At 44.3% G+C, this 13,011-nt stretch overlaps 1 protein-coding gene across 1 annotated transcript in view; it reads right to left on the bottom strand.

Moving 5' to 3' along the window:
- Positions 1-6,551: 6,551 nt before the first annotated feature.
- The window catches only part of Henmt1 (HEN methyltransferase 1), a 17,086-nt gene continuing 10,626 nt past the window's right edge, over positions 6,552-13,011 (bottom strand). The window contains exon 8 of the mRNA XM_031374649.1: positions 6,552-11,929. Within this exon, the coding sequence (XP_031230509.1) occupies positions 11,459-11,929 (471 nt within the window). The 3' untranslated portion in view covers positions 6,552-11,458. The remainder of the gene's footprint in view (positions 11,930-13,011) is intronic.

Genomic DNA, 13,011 nt, shown 5'->3' with positions numbered 1-13,011 from the left:
CTTTAAAGCTAGTATCTGTGATGAGACAAAAGGCCCAGAGCCATTAGTATACACCTGAATGCTGGGCTCTGTTTTGTGGCAATGTTAGAAGGCTTCTGCATACAAACAGCTAATATATATTAACATTTTTATATTAAAGTCCTGACCAACAACCCCAAACTCTACCACCTCATTCCAGCATAAAACCATGAGAATAATATCCAAACTAGATTCTTCTGTATGTTTTTGTTTTTAGTTGTTTTGTTCCTGTCTGTACAAAACTGTGAGTCACAGAGGCAGACCACTTAACCCTTTTTTACTAGAAGAAAAAGAAAATATCTTCAACTAGTCTCCATTCAAAAGATACTCAAATTCAGGCTCATAGCTGTAATCCCAGCACTTGGGAGGCTGAGGCAGGAGGATCTATGAGTTCAAGGCTAGCCTAGGATACATGGTCTCCTTGAGTTCAAGGACAGTTTGGGCCCCATGGTAATCTTGAACCCAAAATGAGACCCTGACTCAAAAAGCAATTTTTTTTTTAAATCAGTCAGCACAGAGTTTTGGTAAGTCAAAGCATCCAGAAGCAATTCCAGACTCTCATATTTCCATGTTAAATAAACCACTTTTGAAACATAAGCTGACAGTATCATTAAACACTTCACCGAAACACTTCTGAAACTTTAGGCTCCCATGTTTATATCAAATCTCTGAGAGACACAGTGAGCTCATATGACGAGATTATACTCTTTTCTTCACAAGTCTTTCATGTGGACATTTCAGAAATTCAGTTCTCTTAGATGGTACGTCTTGTGAGTGTAATCAAGTATTGGTAGCTGAGACTGTTAGGCCACTGCGCATCTTCGCTTAGTTAGGTACTGTTAGTAGTCGAGCTGTACGGATGAAATATTCCTATAGTAGGCCTAAGTTGAGACTGCCTTGGAAATACGGCCTTATTCCCTGCTCCATGGGATTTGTATCAGAAAATGTATAAGTGGTAATACGGGTGGTCTCCCCATATAACAAAGATAACAAAAAATTGATTTACAATGTGTTCTGTATTTTGAAATGAATATGTTTATCTTATATAATCCTTTGACTGCTATCCATCAGCCGGTTCAGTACAAGGAAGGACAGACTTAGGGAAGACGTTGATTAACTTGGCAATGTGTCTTAAGGATTATCTTCCTCTGTGTTAGTTCAGTCCTTTAGAGGTTAATACAGTGTTTATGAGAAAATGTTACTGGTAGCTGAAGAACAGCTCCGTGGTAAGGAGACTTCCAGCATGTGCAAGACCCAGGGGTTGGTCCTTAGCGCTGAACAAAAGAAAATGAAGTGACTCCGTCGGTATTCTGTTCTAATCCTTGGAGAATGACCTTCATATTTATATATTATATGTCTTATGTCTTAACCATTCAGTGATAAAAATCCAGGAAATGTTTTTTTAACAAACTAGAATTTTGTTTGTAAAATGTTTATAATAATATAAAAGTGGATCTTATACATGTTCAATAAAAAGCAGTATCTCAAAAAAGTTTAGATGCTCTTAATCTTAAAATTTTACTTTAACTGCTTTTATCTCCATGCATGGAGGATTGTGCAGGTCAGTGTGATACTCAGGAAGGCCTAGACGACTTGAATCTCCTGCTAACAGATCCTTAGCCACCGAGCCACCTTTCCAGCCCTTTACTATATGAGGAAGCTAAGTGTGATGGTGCATGCCTGAAATCCAGGACTACAGAGTGAGGTCGTGCCCACCCACCCCGCCCCCCCAAAAAAGAATAGTCAAAAGAGCATTGCTGTTCCCTCAGAGCCCTTGGACTGGGGCATGGAGCCATGGAAGACCTCTGTTGTGTTAGGAGGACTTTGCTGATGGTCTGTAGCCTGTACTGCAGCCTGGCACCAGGCAAGAATCATCCAAGTACTCATAATAGCTAACACATAACCTACAGCTTTAGCCAGTGGAGCCCTTCCTAGGGTTCCCTGTCTCTTTCATGAAGCAGGGTTTATGAATGCCCCGTAGCTATTCTCAGTGACATTTAAATCAGGCTCAAGTATATTCTGGGCCAGTTAGATTTCACTGGCCACCAGTGGCATGCTACCTTCAAAGACCCTTCCCAGCCAATGTAGTGATGAAAGGAGAGGGGGAAATGGGCGGGAATTTAAAAGGCCGATGAGACAGAATTGCTCACTGTTACCTGAACTCAAATACATGGGAAAACAGTTAGATCTTACCTAGGGACAGTTTCCCACGGGTGGTGGACCATAAAAGTCCTACTCCTTCCTGTTCAACATAGGAATGAAGCTAAAAATTCAGGATAGCGCAGTAGCCTTGTAACCCAGTGCCCCAGCTGAAGAGATCACTGCCTCTCAGCAATCGGTCTCATGTCTGAACATTATCTTTTACCATTTCCAGTGAGATCTTTTTTAATATAAATGTTTTTGATAAACTATCCATATTTGTAAGTGCTTTGGATGGAATCAAGGGCTCACATAGGTCTTAAATATATCATAAAGATACTTCTTAAAGTTTTGCCAAAAAAAAAAAAATGTTAGGAGTTAGTTTTTTTTTTTTTTTTAAGTTATATTCAGGACAGGAGAGATGGCTCAGCAGGTAAGAGCACTGACTGCTCTTCCAGAGGTCCTGAGTTCAATTCCCAGCAACCACATGGTGGCTCACATCTGTAATGGGATCCGATGCCCTCTTCTGGTGTGTCTGAAGACAGCAACAGTGTACTCACTGACATAAAATAGTCCTTTTAAAAATTCCTTTGAGTCACCCATATCCTCCTACAGACCTTTCTTACCACTGATCAGAGCAACCTCTTAGAAAGGAAATATAACGGCAGCACCCTTCATTGATGCTGCTGAAGAGGATGAGAGTTCATAAAGAGCTGGGCTTAGGAGTTTGAGACCAGATCCCTTTGCCCATTATTAGGGCCCCTGGACAGTACAGCTCTTACAAGCTTTGACCACTGAGCATCCTACTTATTGATGGAAGGGGATACAATATGGTAAGGAAGAGACTCCAAACCCCAGGACACAGAATAACTTGGTCCCAGATCGTGGCAAAGCCAGGCAGGACCTCTGTCTGACCTCTTTGCTACATCTCCAGCCTGCAGCTCCCTCTTTTCTCAGCATCTAGTGGTTTTTCTCCTGTCTCCTGGCCTTTCTCCTTTTCCTACCCATTTCAGCCTGTCCACCACGGTGCTGGATAGTTTTTTGATGTGACACAAGCTAGACTGTCCTGGGAAAGGGAGCCTCGATTGAGAAAATGCCTCTTCTCAGATTGGTCTGTGGCCTGTTTACTTGATTAACGTTCAACTTGGGAACGCCCAACCCCTCTGGGCAATGTCACCCCTAGAAAGGTGGTCCATGGTTAGGTAAAAGCAACCAGGCTGCACAAGTCAAGGGAAGCAAGTAGCATTTCTCCATGGCTTCTGTTTCAGTTCCTGCCTGGAGTTATTGCCTTGAGCTCCTGCCCTGACTTCCCTTAATGATGCACTGTGCTGAGGAAATATAAGCCAAACAAACTCTTTATGACAGCAACAACAACAGCAACAACAACAACAACAAAAAAAAAAAGCAAACTAAGACGACCACTTACCTAGTAGTAGCACATAATGAAAGTTTCCATTTGAGTGAGTTAGAAAACCATTGGTGAAATTAATCTAGCTCGTGATTATGTAACATACCAGTCAGAAAGCAAACTGGGAAGGCTCACACTTAGAGACATTCCCTGGGTCTCTGAAAGCCTCTAACAAGGGAATGCCAGTCAAAGGCATCCCTAAATGAGCCACTTTAGACTCATTGTGCAATTTCAACTCTGCTAAATTGGAGCAGGCATCCTAGGCTGCTTTTTTGGTTGCTCAGCTTGGCATTGCTTTGCTTTCTACTCTAGATATAGTGTGAGTCAAAGCTACAATGTATACTTTAGGAAAGTATTACACCTTCTGGCATTGAACTTAAGAGACTCTCAAGTGATCCTCTGTCTGCACATATAATCCACAGAATAACACCAAAACACACACACACACACACACACACACACACACACACACACACATTGGATATTTTTTTCAGTAGTAATGTTAAATTGTTTAAAATGTCTGCCAAAGGACTGGCAAGATAGCTCAGCGGGTAAGAGCACTGGCTGCTCTTCCGAAGGGCTGGAGTTCTGATTCCAGCAACCAGATGGTGGCTCACAACCATCCGTGATGAGATCTGATGCCCTCTCCTGGTGCGTCTGAAGACAGCTACAGTGTATTACGCCAGAGCAAGCAGGGCCGGAGTAAGCAGAGGTCCTGAGTTCAATTCCCAGCAGCCACATGATGGCTCATGGCCATCTGTACAGCTACAATGTACTCATACACATAAAATAAATAAATCTTTTAAAGAAAATAAAATGTCTGCCAAAAAAATTGAATCAAGTCTTGCCCATGCTGATTAAATAAGGTGAAATGTTTCCTCTGGTGTGGGATTAATGAAAAGTCCTGGAAGTACAGGCCCATGAGGAGACCCACCAGGAAGCATGGGACCCAGACACTACATTGAAAACACAAGAGTCATTCAGCAAATACCCAGCATCCAATGGGTCATGGTTAAGGTGTAGATGCAGGCTGCAGTGTTTCTAGGAGTGAAGGAACTGATGTAACTTCATTTGACTAATGCTAGCTTGAACCACAGCTCACAGAATGAAATGGGTAGAAAAATGGTAATTACAGTGTTGAACGCAAAAGGGATTCGGGCAAAATGTGTAAATGCTACAATTTGGCAGGTGTAAAAGCCCCCAGACCTTCTTAGCATAACTGACTCCATGACAGAAATGCCATTCAGGCTATAAAAATCAGCACAAAGACAGGACCACCTGTCAAAATGAAACAAAGACCTAATCCAACCAAGTCCATAGCTCTGGGGAAATCTCTAAAGGTACCAACCTTGCTTTTTGCTTCTATAGTTCTGCTTCTGGCTGGCTGGTCTCATTAACTGGGTTTTGTGCTTAAAAGCTCACCCTGAGAAAGGCTCAGTGCTACACTGGGATCCTGAACACCCCATGTGAACACCAACAGGCTAATAATACAGACTTTCTATAGGTTTAAACTCATACCCAAGAATCCTTCTCTGGTGAATATCCCACAAGAGCAGGAACATTAAAAACCCAACAGATACATAGCAGGCATGAAGGGCTAACTTTGGCAGGTGATAGAGGATATAACCAACATGTAGGACTTCAAAATTAGTATTATATACTGTACAAGTTTCTATAACTCCCACCAGCTTGTTTATCATGACTTTCAACATTGTGGCCAAATGTTATTTTTCCCATTCACAAAGATATGTAGGTATACATTGATACACTGTGTTTGTGTAGCATCCTGCACAATGTGGAAACACGTTGTTCTTAATGTCTTTGGGAGATTCTGCTGCCATTGCTGACAGCCATCAACCCCTGACTTCCTGAAAGTGCTTAGCACAAACCACAGAGTCAGATGTGGTGAGGGTTGTCATTGCAACCCAATCCAGTGGAGAAAACTACTTCAATTGGAATTGTCCCTGGGCCACCACTGACAGAACTGAGGGCTGAGGACAGACACTGTATGGGAGCTGAGGTACCTCTGGAGATGCTGCAGAGGGGAAGATTAGCTGTCAGGAGAGACCCAGAGGGGAAGGGCGGAGAGGAACAAGGAGGCCTGAGAAAGGATGTATGCTCCTGTGAGGGAAGGGGGTAGCGGGCTGTGGAGTCTCATGGAGACACTGAAAGGGCCAGATCTCACATGCAGATGATATGGAAACAGCTTGCACTCAAGGAATGCTGGGAAGACAAGCTTCTGTGGAGTCACAGAAATCTTGTTATCATCGTGGCTCCCCAGAGAGCTCCAGAGAGGCACTGCTGGGAGGGCATGGAACCTTTAAGAGGTAGAAGGAACACCATGGAAGATCTTAGGGCACTGGGGGCGGGGGGGAATGCCTCTGCAGAATCGAGACCATGGTCTCTTCCTCTATTTTGCTCCCTGGCTACAGAGGGAGTGGTCTTGTACCATAAGGTCTGACCAACATGCGCTGCCTTGCCACAAGGCTAAAACAACAATGAAATTATCTCAGACAGGAATTTCCAAGACAGTTAGCCAAAACAAGACTTGTCTCCTTTGAGGTACCTCAGGTAATTTGTCATAATAGCAGAAAGTCGAGTTTTAGAGCCATCCAGACCGGAAATAGGAGTTGGAGGCTGTGGCTGGTAACACATTTCAAATATAGTCCGGGAATGGGGACCCTGTTGAGCAGCATGAAAACTTACTAAGGTTAATTGTTAAAGTAAAATTCTGCCTCCTACGAAACCATGTTATTCATTGACACACAGAATAATTTAACTCATATGAACATGTAGCCCAGGGTCCTGGGAAGATGGCTCCGTGGTTAAGAGTGCCAACTGCTCTCCCAGAGGATCTGGGTTCGATTTCTATCACCTACATGGGGGTTCACAATTGTCTGCAACTCAGTTCCACAGGATCTGATGCCCTCTTCTGCCCCGCCTGCACCAGCAACGTGGCAAAACACTTAGACACATACAAATTAAATTAGTAAATAATAAAAAATGATACTATATTGTCCATTCAAGTGATATACCAGGGGTGTGGGGCTGGGGTGAATAACCTGTCCCACACTAGTCGTTAGTTCTTGCCAGCCCACAGTCCACACTTAAGTGAACTGGGAGCAAGGAATGTTTGCTAAGTCTTCTCCGGGGATCTACAGGAAGGGTAAACTGTTGAAGGACATGCCTTTACATTCTTAATAATAATTAGGGGATCACTGGCTGCTCTTCCAGAGGACTTACATCTAATTCCCAGCACCCATGTAGCAGCTCACAACTGTCTGTTACTTCAGTTCCAGAGAATCCTAGGCCCTCTTCTGTCCTCCAAGGGTACCACATACACTTGGTTGACAGACAGGCAAACACCCATACACACAAAATAAAAAGAGCAATTGGGAATTTTCAGCATGAATTTCTATATACAGCTATTAATGTTTTGCAAAAGAACATGTGGTCGATACAGATAGAAGTACATCCAGTTGCATTTATAAATTGCTAATGACAAAGCTTCATAAAAAAAAGATAACAGTAGGAGCTAGAGAGAAGTTTCCACAGTTCCACAGGGTGCCTGCTGCTCTTGTACAGGACTAACATTCAATTCCCAGCTCCAACACTGGGTGGCTCACAACAGCCTGGAAATCCAGCTGCAAGAGATCACTGTCCCCTTGTGACCTCCACAGACACAGATACAAATGTCCATAAAACTTAAAAAGTAAATATTTAAAACATGTATTAGTAAAAGAATAAGGATAACAAGTGTAAAAAAAACCTATGCACTTAGGCCGTTTGTTGGAAATTGATATAAAACAGTCAACTGGACTCTGTACAAAATGAGCAGAGCTTCTCTTCAGGAAACAATGAATGAGAGAAGCCAGGAGAACCATTGCCCACCGCCCCCAAGGCTTTGAGATTGGGGGTATGGGGGGTATTATTGATAAAAAGAATTAAAGTATGACTAGCTTTACTCTAGATTATATCATCCTGAACTGTACTTTTTATTTCATAACTTAAATTGTAAGATCATAAGAAAATTAATTTAACAGTCTTTGTTCCTTTGTTTCCTTGTTTGTTTGAGACAGGGTTTCAGTATGTAGCCCTGGTTGTCCTGAAGCATGCTGGGTAGAGCAGGTTGACCTCAAATTTGTCTCTGCCTTCTGAGTGTTGAAATTGCCGGTGGGTGCCACCATATTTAGCTGAATCTTTTATTTTATGCTACTAGGGGATCAAACTCAGGCCTTGAGCATCATAGGGAATAAGGAAGGAGGGGCATTTGGGGTTCAGTTGCTGCTTTATGATTGTTTTCAAGGAGGCTTAAAAGTATCAACAACCTTCCTCATTAAGATCTCAAACATCGGAGGCCTGGGGAGGTAGTTCAGTTGGTAAAGTGCCTGCCCGGCATGTATGAAGTCCTGGGTTCAGTGCCCAGCATTGCAGAAAATAGCACAGGCCTGTAATCCCAGCACTCAGGAGGCAGAAGCAAGAAGTTCGAGGCCATATTCACCTATGTAGTGAGTCTGAGGAAAAAAAAGAAAAGAAAATATACTTCCTCTCCATTCATAAACTTCTCAGCCAAACCAGTGCTTAGGCCAGAAAAGATGGCAGCAGCGAATATGCTTTGCTCCAGATATAAGGCACAACGTATTCCTAGGAGGAGCTCTCCCCAGCAGGAAAAGAAAGAGGATTAAAATTACACAAAGCACTTGAAGTTGGGATTGAGCTCAACATCTGCAGAGTCCTGGACTGGATCCCAGCACAGAGATTTTCTTAAGTATCTCCAGACAATGAGAACCTACCAAAGCCCCCTCGTTCCAACTTGTAAAGTTTCAAATACAAAGGTAGCATGAGACATTAGGACCCCGGAGAGTGCATCTCCCATATCTGATTTCCCAGGAAGCTCCCTGGAAATCCCCACACTGGGATGGAATAGGAAAGAAGAGATCTGGCTTTCAACATCCAGGGGCAAAGTTCAAATGAGCTGTTGCTGTGGTGTGAGGGAGCGTGAAGGGCTCACAGGTAATGGGTTGGGCAGGGGCAGTGGTTGAAGCTGACACCACTTCCTTCTGCGTGGACACTCTCTGTTCTACAGAGGGTGTGTGGGTGGGTGGGTGTGCGCGCGCGTGTGTCTGTGTGCCTCTGTGTGTGTTGAGTCTGATGAGGAGCAATGTAAAAGTCACTCTGCAGAGGGTGGAGGGGACTGCACGTGTGCTAGGTTGTACACTCACTTGTACTTCTCTACTCATTTCTTGAAGGCTGCCAGGTGCTTGGCTACTCAGTCTGAGAAACAATTTTAATAATGCTGACTCTCTGACTAGGTCAATACTACAACACTCTCTAGCATTTATAAGAGCACATTACACCTCATTTTACACATAACTGGAGCAAGATTCCCCTGGCAAACCTGAGGGGTTGCTTTCTGCCTTTGGCTTTTATTGTATGTGCGGAGAGGATTATTTGTTCGTTTGTTTGTTTGTTTGTTTGTTTTTCTTGAGACAGAGCCTCATGTAACCCATGGTAGCATCAGACTCACTATGTAGACAAGGAAGACTCTGAACTTCTGAACTTGTCTCTGCTCCCCAATGTTGGGGTGGCGGGCGTGTCCCTTCTCCATGAGGCATGTGTTCTCAAGTCACAGCACTGGGGACTGCAATCTCTAGTGGTCCTGACTCTTTAGAAAGATCCCCGTTTGTGTGCTGCTAAAGGTAAGACTGTGACTTTAGAACAAGGCTCTGAGCTGGGGATGGTGCTGGGGGCGGGGGGAGAGGGAAGAGCATCTGCGCTGCACACACAGAGAGCCCTGGGCTATGTTTCCAGCACCAAAGAAAGAGGAAAGAGTAGACTATGACAGACTAAATCCAACAGCTGCTTTGGGAGATGCTTCATAACTAGAAGTACTACATGCTTATGTTAAACATAACATTACTCTATACCTCAGCTCAAGCAGAGTTGGAGAGCTATGGGGGGGAGGGGGGAGTGTGCTAAAGGCTCCCTACAAGAACTATGCTGATCCCTGGTTGGAAATGTTGAGAAGCCTTCTAATGTGCAAAGAAACGTGTTTATCAAAGCTGGGAGGTGAACACAAACTCAGAATGTAAGTAAAAGCCAAGGGCTGGAAGTGTGGATCAGTGATAGAGCACTTGCCTAGCATATACGAGCCCTGGGGAAGAAGGAGGGGCTAGGTGCAGGAAATGAAAGAGCAGTCCTTGTCCCCTGTAAGTTGAAAGCACATAGGGGTCTGTGGGTAAGGGATCAAGTCATCAGGCTTCAAGACAACTGATGGACTAATTTCAGAGATGTGATGGACAGCTTGACTCTGGCTAGAAAAACGTGGCTTCAGCAGAGAGCAAGGATGAGCAGGGAGCCCTAAGGCAAACCTTGGGCACAGATGTAGAAAAGTGAAGGGCTTGGGAGGGGGATGGAATGCAAATGTGTATTTCGGTTGTGTACATCTTCAAAAGCAGGTGGTGGCACACGAACATCTGGTGGATTAGTCTACGAAACTTAAGAGGGCAGCTGCTTGGCAGTGCTTATGTGATTAGGACTTTTCTCTATCAAGACCCTCTGATTTCATAATCCCCTGATTATGAACCCTTGAAGATTCAGCTTAAGAATAAGTGTTCACAGAGCGCTTGCCCAGGGACCGACTCTGCAGCCCGCGGGAACACGTCTCAGGGAGGTCAGACTGTGCCTTGCGGCACAGGCAGTTTATCATGTTTGTTCTCTTCTGGTTCCTTAGGAGATGGCCGGGTATGCAAGCAGCCCCTCGGAGCACAGACTACACTTCTTAACTTCCCTCACTGCCTTATGAGAGCCCAGGAAGGGTCGTAGTGTTGCCTAGCAACGAGCAGTAAAGTCTACTGGGCAGCTGGTGAGCTCCAGCTCTCTTCCTTTCTGCTAGTGTAGGCTATGCCAGGTTAGTCCTCCATGTCTATCGTGGTTATGAAGATGGACACAGTGTCTCTGACACTGCAGAGCATGCCTGGCTGAGTTACCTCTAGACTCCCACACCTCATGCACCAATATCTCCTTGAAGCCCCCTTTTTAATTAAACAAAGCCACATATCTCTCTCCTGCAGCTACTACCACCCAACTCCAGCCAGAAAGCACTGCGAGGTTAAGCACTTGCCTACAACCTGAAAAGCACTGGGATTCGGATTTTTCTCTATGAAAAATCTGAATGTTTTTGGACTTTTTTTTTCATGCACCATTTTATGCAAAGTATAATAGGTAAATGCTGACAAAGAAAGACAATCCTAGATCTTAAAGCTACATCACCCCTAGGAAAAATTGGGCAGAGGAACTGGTGTTTGTTTTTGAGATAGGGTCTTACCATGTAGCCCAGGCTGGTCTCAAACCCATAATCCTCGTGTCTCATCTATCCATGTGCGAGGATTACAGGTGTGGGCCTCTATGCCCAGCCCTGGGAAAGGTTCTCAAGTGGCTTTGATTACATTTAAATGTTTTAATGTCACATACAACATACGGTTGTTCTAACACCAAAATATGGGTGAGGACAAAATTAACACATTACCACATCTAATTTCTTCATTGTTGTAAACTCTAAATTTAAAAAAAAAAAAATCTAATTTTAAAGGAAAGCAACTACTTTTAGTTAAGCCCTTTCTCAGGCAAAGAGCAGTCTGTGTGTCAGGCAGGTCTGTCATCGAGATCAGGACCCAATTTGTGTTAAAGCTCTCAAACTATTTCTTGAATTATGACTATACAGAGTTTAGATTCTAGGGCTGAGGATGTGGCTGAGTGGCAGAGTGCTTGCTTACCATGCGCAAGGGTTCGAGTCCCGGCATCACTAAAACAAAACAAAACAAAAAAAAAAGCTTGAATTCTAAGCGAACCCCACCATCGGTGGGTCTCTGAGCTTCAGGAAGTCGGGATGACTCAGTTATCTTCAGGCCCATAATCCCAAGAGTTATGCAGGTCAACCACGACTGCGGAGCCATCACTGCTTAAGCACACCGAGCCAGCAATGAGGGACCGCATCCTGTCCTCGTCAGCACACAGGCGGTGCAGTTTGGGGTAAGTGAGCAGTCTCTGCAGGGGAATGTAAAACTTCTCTCCTTCACAGAAGGGTTTGGGAGAGCTCTCTATCCTGGCCTTTTCGGCCTCCGTGAAGACGGCTCCCAACAGCAGGTGTGGGGCTGGGCAGGAGTCCGTGTCCCCGGGTTTAGGGCCCTGGTCTTTCTCCTGCTCCCGAAGCATTCTCTGGTGTCTCAGCCTCAATCGGTCCACTTGTATCAGGAGTTCCCCGACCAGAACAAACTTGAGCACCTTCTCCTGCTGTAAACTCGGGTAGGAGGTTGTATAAACCTGAAGGGCAGAAAACAAAACAGAATACTGAAGCTTTTTAACCTATCGGCAGTTCAGCCCCGTAAGTACCATGTGTGCCAGAACCTACTCACTGTAAAAGCTTTGCTTTTACTGGGAGTCAAACACATGCGGGCATTAGCTAACTGGTTTGTTTCCAATTCTAATGCCAACTATATCCCAGTCAGGTTTCTTCCAGCGGGCACTATCCTTCTTTTTTTTTTTTTTTTTTTTTTTTTTTTTTTTTTTTTTTTAGGATTTATTATTTTGTGTGTAAGAGTGTTTTGCCTGTGTGTACATCTGTGCACCATATGCATGTCTGGCGCCCACTGAGGCCGGAAGAGCGCACTGGATCCAGGGGAGACTAGAGTTAGCAGATGGTTGTGGGCTGGATCGAACCCATAACCCAGTATTTCTACTTGATATCGCATGGAAATCAGTATAAAAAGAGAAAATGGTCCAATCCAGAAGCAGTGATGCACACCTCTAACTCCGGCTCCCTGAGACGCTCAGGCAGAGCAGCTGCTGAGCCGAGAGCCAGGCCACTCCAGGCAATGAAGTGACACACAAACAAAAGAAAATTAAAAATAAATGAAGATGATCCCATCAAGTGAAGAATGTATTCTTTTGAAAGATAAGGGGTGGGGGTGGGGGTGGGGGTGTGCACTCTCACACTCATGCTCTTATACTATACTAATCACTAATCGCTGGCTAGGGAGGAACTATTACTGGCTTTCTTTTTACTGCTGACACTCCTAAGAGATTACAAAGGAGGCAGCCAAGGTTCTGCTTTAAAACATCCTAAGCAAACTGTTCTCTGTAACATAAAGCCGAGGGGCCAGGCAGTCGGAAAGGATGCCGTAGGCCAACCCGGCCAATACTCATCTAGCCTGAAGAATCTTTCTATGATGAATCTCAAAATTAGGTCGTTTAGCCAGGTATGGTGATGCATGACTTTAATCCCGGCACTTGGGAAGTAGAGGTAGGAGATCTGTGTGTGTTCAAGGCCAGTCTACATAGCAAATCTAGGCCAGCTGGGGCTACAGAGTGAGACCCTGTCAAAAAAGAGAGAAGACAGAGAGAAATTAAAAGCAAAACAAACCAAAAAAAAAAAACAAAAAACAGGC

Source organism: Mastomys coucha, unplaced genomic scaffold, assembly GCF_008632895.1.
Source record: "Mastomys coucha isolate ucsf_1 unplaced genomic scaffold, UCSF_Mcou_1 pScaffold16, whole genome shotgun sequence".
Taxonomy (NCBI): Eukaryota; Metazoa; Chordata; class Mammalia; order Rodentia; family Muridae; genus Mastomys; species Mastomys coucha.
Note: the sequence above shows the minus strand (reverse complement) of the source record. Positions and strands in the feature narration are given on the sequence as shown.